Source organism: Saccostrea cucullata, unplaced genomic scaffold (genome assembly GCF_032062105.1).
Source record: "Saccostrea cucullata isolate Sc308-1 unplaced genomic scaffold, CSIRO_AGI_Scuc_v1 ctg305, whole genome shotgun sequence".
NCBI lineage: Eukaryota > Metazoa > Mollusca > Bivalvia > Ostreida > Ostreidae > Saccostrea > Saccostrea cuccullata.
This window is the reverse complement of record NW_026938238.1, coordinates 68,471-77,192: the sequence shown is the minus strand read 5'-3', so window position 1 is coordinate 77,192 and position 8,722 is coordinate 68,471. Positions and strand designations below refer to the sequence as shown.

The 8,722-nt window shown below is 34.4% G+C and overlaps 2 protein-coding genes across 3 annotated transcripts; one reads left to right on the top strand and one right to left on the bottom strand.

Annotated features, from left to right (window-relative positions):
- Positions 1-270: 270 nt before the first annotated feature.
- Positions 271-5,644, bottom strand: LOC134249718 (RUS family member 1-like). The gene is given in 15 exon segments (XM_062732066.1): positions 271-475; positions 766-811; positions 1,127-1,236; positions 1,951-2,024; positions 2,117-2,174; positions 2,448-2,632; positions 3,032-3,075; positions 3,078-3,119; positions 3,260-3,361; positions 3,833-3,938; positions 4,068-4,100; positions 4,282-4,327; positions 4,456-4,570; positions 4,874-4,951; positions 5,422-5,644. Coding segments are annotated over 15 exon segments (1,335 nt in total). The 5' UTR covers positions 5,545-5,644; the 3' UTR covers positions 271-302.
- Positions 5,645-5,886: 242 nt separating this feature from the next.
- LOC134249680 (M protein, serotype 6-like) lies at positions 5,887-8,694 on the top strand. 2 transcript variants are annotated; one of them, XM_062732006.1, is made up of 2 exons: positions 5,887-5,936; positions 7,765-8,694. In XM_062732006.1, exon 2 carries the CDS (start codon positions 7,769-7,771, stop codon positions 8,594-8,596), a length of 828 nt encoding a protein of 275 aa, XP_062587990.1. In that variant the 5' UTR covers positions 5,887-5,936; positions 7,765-7,768; the 3' UTR covers positions 8,597-8,694. The 2 variants fall into 2 exon arrangements, with proteins under 2 accessions (XP_062587990.1, XP_062587991.1); XM_062732007.1 differs by having other exon boundaries at positions 5,904-5,922.
- Positions 8,695-8,722: the final 28 nt, after the last annotated feature.

Below are 8,722 nucleotides of genomic sequence, written 5' to 3'. Positions count from 1 at the left end.
GGCAAGTACTTTTACTGGACGAGTTGTGTCAAATGCATTTGTAGACTAAAAATATTATACTTCCTTAGCAATTTAACCACCATAATAATTTACATGGATGGAAGTTGTCAACTTTCCTGAATGGGTCTATGTTCCTAACTAAGGCTAATGGCCAACTGGACAACCCGACAGGGTGGATAAAAATCCTTGTCCTTGGAATCATTTTTTGTGATGATTTCATACAGCAGAACAAAAAGACCAAAACTATACATTTAAGAAAAAACTATAAACAGGGTAAACATTGAAATGATTTAATACAGAATTCAGACATCCTTTTTATCCAGTAGTCCTACGTTGTCCCACTCAGCACGCCACTCATCCGGTCCCAATAACAAGGGGTCACAAACCCAGCCCTGATCAGTGAGGGCACCGCGGAATCCCTGTATTAGAGACTTGGTGTAACAGAGGGAGGCCTCACTGGTCTTAGCTGAATCACCTGTAATAGCAGATCATCACTGTTATCCATAGTTAATTAGCAAAATGTGAAAATTTTTCAAAAAAAGTACCACTGTACAGTTTCTTAAACAGAACTGTGACTGGTCGAGTTTTAAATAAGATTAAATTGTTTCCAATGGTTAAAATAACCTTGTTTAATACAGCATGAAATAGATACATAATTGAATTGTATGGCAGTTTTAAGGACTACACTTATATAATGCAATAATAATGTTATCATACAAACTTATAATCACCAGAGTTAATGAGGTCATATAATCTTGTACTAACCCTCTCTTAGAGCTGCTGCAATCTCACCGAGCTCATCTGAAAACACCTACAATAGATTACATGAACATATTACATGAATGTACTTATACAAATTACTTTTACATCATGACATTATGTAAATATAATGACAGTATATTTAAAGGGGCATAAAAAGAGATCATAGTTTAGAATTTCAAGACATAAATTGTCAGAGCATTTAGACCCTGTTTAGAAACATCTTTCATATGAACTTTATAAAAACTACAAATTTCAAGAATGTTTGTCATACTTCCTTCACCTTCATGAATATTTTTTTCAAAGAAATTTAATTTCGCATTTGGAGTGGGGAATGGTTAGGAATTGGTACTTTTTGGAGCATTACCGTATTTTTATACAGGTTTTCATACACGTAAGTGATAACCTCTGCCTGTACACAGCTCTGTAGCTGATCCTCAGGTGTGCTGTCAGAGGACAGAACTATCGATATACAACCTACAAGTAAACAGGCCTCTTATTATACGGAATGTGTACATCAATTTTATTTTACTGGTATTATTAAATACCAAATGACAAATTTACAAGCACACAAATTACCTCTGGCAATCTTTTAATTTTATAGACATTTCAGTTCAGATGAGCTGCTGGAATATTTTTATATTTGTGTGTGTTTTTGGGGCTTATAAAAATCAATACTAATTGCATGATTGCAAGAGGAATGACTAAACATGTATACATGAAAAGAGAAAGATAATCCAGTTGGCATGCTCAAGTATGACCTGGGGTCTTGAATCAAGTAAATCCAATGAATGGGTCAAACCTTCTCTACAAATCTTTGAAGAGATTACAATAAAATATTTACTGTATACAGGGCTATTTTCGCCCCGTGTAATTTTCGCCCTTTAACACTTGCAAACAATTTTGCCCCGTTTAAAATTCGCCCAGTAACAATTCTGATTAAAAAATTATACTGTGTTCTTTGAATTCGCCCCGTTTTAAATTTGCCCAATTGAGAGTTGAGCGAAAGGGGCAAAAATAAAACCAGGCGAAAATTTCCCTGTATACAGTAAGAGTCAGCATTTCAAAATTAATTGCACCAGACTCTGGTAACAATGAATTGATGGCACTCTTATTCATGCATGTATTCTACTAGTTTTATCTGATTTTACAGTATCTTTTTGGATTTTAACAGAAACATTTCAAACAAACCTGACTTGAAATTTACATCTAGTAGGTAATTGCTGCCTTTATATATTGCAATGGCCTCCTCTAATTTGCTAGCTCTGAAATAGAAAAGGAAGTGTAAAAATCTTCATCAGTAAAAATAGCAGTGTCTATGTCCAGTTGAAATAACAAGATAGATCTAGTCATTTACGTGTTGTAGACTTTGCCTATGGAGGTTCCCAGATGAACGGACAGCTTTCTTCTTGTCCCTGAAAAAGTTTAACACTGCTCATCAAGTTGAAAAAGCAAATAAATCTGAAACTATTCATGAATCAGCTGAATTCTGTTTTAAAATTTTGCAACACCTCATTTTTGCAAGATCAACTCATTATATGCGAGACAAAATTTTCACAAATCTATATAATCTGAATACTTTTATAAGTAGCAAGAATCAAATTTTTGCAAGCACACTTTCTCAATAGACATGTAATCACACGAAAATAAAGTTCTCATGAATAAAAAGTAATTTACACTATACTTACTCCAAAGGACAGGTTCTCTGTAATTTGCTTCCACAGGGGAGAGAATTCTGCCATTGTGTAGGTAGTCTTTGACTAGGATGTGAAGTCTGGCCAGATTGAGAGATTCCATTATAACACTGGTAACAGCCGAGTAGTTGGCAAATAAATGTAGCATTGTAAAAAGCACAAACAAGGTCCATATGGTCCTGAAATTGAATGTTATACGTTACACACCCCAACCCCTAAAATAAAGATTTAATTGCTTGAAATGAGACAGATGTAACTTTTATTTAATTACGCATTAAGTCAATGAGCTTCTTTTCGAAAATTTCATATAAGTGCAGCGTTTAAATTAAAGAATGTGAGAATGCATTTACATTGCGTTTATATAGAGGAAAAACAACAATTCGTGAAAATTAAGTCTCGCCAATAAAGAGTCAATGACTATCTCGCGACAGTATTATAACTCCCAACTCGTGAAAGAGAGATTTAATGGCTTGAAATGAGACAGCTGGAACAGGACAATAATAATACTTGGTATATTCATATAATATGTATTTTAGTTCATAGAAATAGTTTTTCCTAAGAAAGCAAAAATCACAAACACTTCTTTTTGAATATTTCCAGACACCAGGGGGACAAACTATTGGTGTGAAGTAGGTATTTGAGTGCAGCCAGATTTACAAGAGTTTCCTGAAATTAAAGAATGTGAGAATGCATTTACATTGTAACCTAACTTCACTAGTTTCTCCTCAAATTTAAAGAGACCAAATCAGAAATCTTGCCAACTAATAGAATTGTCAGGCTGAATTGATGTTGGCTAGCTTTAATACCTGACTTCCATCTTTGGCCGACACGTCAGCCATATTGTTTCTGCGAGCCTGGTGCTGAGTGAGCGCCGCCCTGGTGGCTCCTCCTGCCACTCCCACAATTGACTACAAAAATTTGGCGTCTTGTTAATAAGCAAGTGTGATACAGTAAAATTGTTAAGCGGTTATAATGACATTCAAATGTTTTTCTGTGAAATTATTTCTTGACTATATCCGTAATTCGTTACATCTGTTCATAAGGAATTTGTTAAATTTATATAGCTTGTGGGATCCAAGATAACTTTGCTTTATCTACGTAATATTCACTACATCCTGGACAGGTTATCACATATAAAACATTTTGTGTATCACACCATATAGTATTTTTTTTTGCAATAGATTTTCTTCATAGACGTACTGGCCCTCAAGAATTAAGTCATATAAAAATTATTAACAAACATTTTATATATGTGTAAAATTATTATTTAAGACATTTAAAAAGTGTTGATAAAATTAACTCATCTACTTAATGTTCTAGCAAAAATATGCAAAATATTCTCCTAGTTTTGAATATTTCTTAAGACGTTTATTGTTTACCTTGCAAACCCCAGCTGTACAAACTATTGGTGTGAAGTAGGTTTTGAAATTTGGAGCCATGATTTCCATGAAAATGGCTAAATCATTCAGTATATCTGCAAATAATCTGAAAATTAATTACTTTTAAGTAAGAAAAGTTGGTTAAAATATCTCTCAACCTTTTTTAAAATTATTTTTCATTGTTTACATATTATACAGTATGTTAAATTATGGTGTGCTATTTAAATTTTCATACCTCCATCTTTTCGCATCACAATCCAAACTGGTCCTAGATTGAAAAAGGTGACATCATAAGCATGATTTAAAACATAATCTCACATAACTATGTCCTAAGTACATATATCTAACATGAATTATACACACTTCAGGTTCATATACATTATCAAAAATGAAGAATCAATTTATTTCCATGAATCGTGTTTATCTCAGATATCATGTCAGTGTCTTACCCTTGTATCCAAGCAAACATTATTCTTCCAAGCATACCAGTCCCATCTACACATAAAAAAAATACAAAGCACATTTATTCGATTTGAAAGTTTACCACCTCACTGATTTTAAATAATGTAAAAATAATTAAATTTCAGTTTTCTAATTATCACTGGAGCTACATGTAAGTTTACCTTTGAGTATCCAGGTAATTGTTGCTGCCATGACTGTAGCACTCTCGTCCCCGACACCCACCCCTTTCAGCATGGCCTGGGCAGCTAGAGCACCTGTTATACTGCTGGCAAAGGCCTACAAAAATAACACAAAATTGATTAGAATCCTTTTTATTGTGAGAACAGCATGGAAAATTTTAAAGTGATGATTTTTTTTTACCAAAACATTACTTTTACAAGGTTTCTCTCAAAAGCCATCAGGCTGGGGAATTTCCATGCCCATATGAACATTATTCCAAGGTTGTTCTGGTTTCCCCCTCAACCCCTTAATTACCACAGAACCCTTCTATTTTTTTAAATGTTAATTGCTACTTCCTTTCATAGGGACAGCCACGTGTTTATATTATATATTTTATGTTGTGGATTGGGTAGTACCCACCTGAATGGTGTCCCATACTTGATACTGGAGGTAATCAGAACTAACACTCTCTGGGTAACCCTGGGGCAGAAACACAACCTGAAAAAAAGATTTTGAAAACTCTATTTATTTCATAAAAAAAAAAAAAAAACTTTTTCTGGAAATAAAATCTCACATGATCTTACATAAATGCTTAGGAAAAATATGTTCAATTGCCTTATATTGGATATATAATGATTTATTTTGGAAATAATATCTTAAGGAAGCTCTAAAAAATATCATAAAAATTATTTTGATTAAAAAAGCATTCAATTTGTATATATCACTAAATATGAAGAGGTTTATACTTTTTGTTTATTTTCCAAAAATATCACCTGTCTTATTTCCCAAGATGTCAGAGGACTAAAAATAAATTTTTGTGAACAGAAATTATTGGTGAAATTTATGCAATTAATGCATTCAATTACATGCACTCACTCTTGATCTAATAAATAGTAAGAATACTTAAATCAATTTTCAAATTAAAACATTTATTGTATGATCCTGTTTATTCCTTTGTGGAGCTATACCATGAAAAACTGTGTAAGGGAGGTCCATTTTGGTGAGAGATCGACTGCCAGCAATCCATCTTTTTGTGTCTTGACATATTTTTTGCAGACCGTAGATGAGCCGTAAATTTCTTTACAAACCATACTTAACTGCCCTACCACGCATAAAGTTATTACATTACATGCATTCAGTATTTTCTTAGTCTTTTCAGTTTGTTGTGGTTTCGCCACGTTATATCCTTCATTTGATAAGTTGTATCTAAATTATTCGGAGTAGGAACATTCAATCAAATTTTTCATGAATATTAAAGAAAACATCGGAACTCTGTAAATACTATTGCAGATTTCCTTTCCAAATTAAAAATCAAATTTTTAAATTTTTAAAATACAATACATCCATAATTTAACTTTAAAAAGCAATCGAGTAAATATGTGCCGCATTGACTATGATTGATATGTCGTCTGCATTTGTTGACATTTTGATGTGACGAGGAAAAATTACTTTCCAACAGCGGAATGAGTGTATGTATATTGTGGTGTGTATCAAAATAATATATACCCCCAATTACCAGCCCCCTTGCATGTTATCCTCGGTACCTGTGTAACATGAAAGGGAAAAACCTAACGTTTTAGGCTATGGGACAATATGGGCATTATGGTACCGTATACATGCTGCACTAGTCAGGTGCTCCACCAGCTAATCTACCCAGGCCTATATCTGCAGCCCAAACCATTATGATCACACCTCTATTATTATTGCTTAATGCAGTGTATGAACTATGAAGGCCTACAAGATAGGAACATCTTCAACAAGTAGGGGAAAACCTGTTCAGGCTGTTGCTGTTTGACCTCTAACAAACATTTGATAGGCATATAATACAGAGTTCTTCTTCTATAGAGAAGCATCAATTACAGGTGCTTAGTATCGTTGTTGAAAAGGGGAAGCCAGAGAAAATAAAAACTTAGCAGAAAAAACTTTGTGGGGAGGGGGTGTAAGGTTCCAACCACGTTTAAGTTCAAGTGTGACCGGTCAACAGGGGATGCTTACTCCTCCTAGTCACCTGATCCTACCTCTAGAATTTCCAGGGGTATGGTCCATGTTTAATGCCCTCTTCACAGATCATAAATTTGAGTTGTTTACACTTTATAGTTTTTATATCTTTATATTTTTTCACTTTAATGCTAGTATATAATTTATAAGCAAATTTTATTTTATCACGTTATTCTGATTTGACTCTATACTGTAAAAAAAGGGGGCGAAGCACCTTTCAATGCATATTTTCAATATAAAGTTTTGTTTGGAAACACCCCCTCCTCCCCCCCCCCACTACCAACCTGAATGAGCTGGGGGCATTCATCAGTCAATTGTATTCACAGGGACTTGAGACAATCTTAGGAAAATCGGGTATATAGTGTAATACTCCCCTTTTATACTATAACCCCCTGATTTCAAGTTCATGTGATTGTATTGACGTATTGTCAATAGTTATTTCCATTCCTGTGTCACGATAAATTACAGGCAGCTTGAAATAGAAGATACCACAGATTCTGATACATCTGTTTTATATTTACATATATTACAAAAAAGACATGGCTTAAAAAAACCAAGCTTTGTGATAAACATGATGACTTTAACTTTTCAATCGTCAACTTCTTTTTCTAACGCAGCAGTGATACCTTCAACACCTGCATAGGGGGTTTATATCTCACAGTTGATTCCATACGCAAGAGCATGCTCTATGTGCAATTTCTAAAACGAGGTAAATTACTTGACAAACAAGTAGATGAAACATGCAAGAATATCAGCAGTCTCGTTTAATGTCATTATTTCGTAAGTTCTCTGGTCGATACAATGATCTTATCAGCAAATACAAATTTTCATTGAGTCAAATGCTGATTGACGTTTTTCATACAAACAGTTTGACCATTACTGTCGACAGATTTTCCTCCGTTTCCCAATCATGACAAGGAGCACACGACGGGCGTGACCGGTCTACAAGGAATGCTTACACTTCCATGACACATGATTCGACCTTTGATGTTTTGGAGGTCCTTGTTGCTCTGCTCCAATTTTGTATTATTTAATGGACTTTTGAGCTTGAATACTGTTTGTTAACTCCATATATTTTATTGATATAAAACAAAGAGATCTAAGAAAGTAAGCATATGCTGATCTTAGAAAATGAGCAGTTGACACTGCAATAACTGCTTTTATGATAGAGAATCAAACGTCAGACAACTTTGTTGAGATTAACCAATACTGCAGTTATCTGTTCTATTAATATTATAAGGTTGGATCGGAAACATTTGTTTCAACGTTGCATTAAAAAAGATTTTGTAATAATTCTTTTCTCTATCATTTAGAAACATGGATGTAAATGACCATTCAAAAGCCAGAGATGACCATCAACAACAGGATGAAAATAAATCATCCTTGGGAAATGTTGATTTACTAAAGTTTTCTTCCTCTTTTGACAAATGGTACAGCTCCACTCTATCTTTGCTGAACACAAACACGGAGCTTACAAACGAACTGGATCTCCAGAAGACAGCCAACAGGAATCTGAACGAGAAGATAAAGAGTCTGACGACCGAAAACCAGAAAATGCAGGACTCGCTGAATGGTCTGTACTGTAAAATGTACCTGTATTGTGACTTAGAGGAGGAAAGCGTAGCTCTGAGGGAGAAAATCAAAACAAAAGACGAAGAGAACTCACGTATCCTAGAGGAGATTAAACAATTAAAGGAAACTTATAACGAGAAAGAAAAGTCATTGCACCAGGATTACAAAAATCAGTCGGAAGCTTTACGAAAGGAATTGTCCGAGACACTAGAAAATACCACCAAACATTATGAGGAAATGATTCAAAAGAAAGTCCTAGAACTGGAAGACCTGGATAAAGTTTTGAAGAAACGAGAGGCGGATCATAATGGGGAAGTGACGCGTCTAACAATGGAATGGGAAGATAAAATATCAAATCTTAAACAACGTCTCCAACAGCAACAGACAAAACCAAGCTGTACAAACAATCAGGAGATCTTCCGAATGAAGTTCCTTAACCTAAAACAGGAGTACGATGGCGAGATGAGGCGATTACAGCAGATCATACAGACGTTAGAGGAAAGACTTCGAACACGCCCCGACAATACGGTGGCACAGATCGGGCGTCCCAGTCTAAAGAAAAGGAAGCTATAACTCTAGTTTATTTTCCTGTTATAAGTGAAGAATCGAACTTTGAGACAAACTCTGCATTGTTTACAGTTTTATTATGAAAAGTACTTAACATGTAATGTACAAGAACACAACAATATGAAATAACAA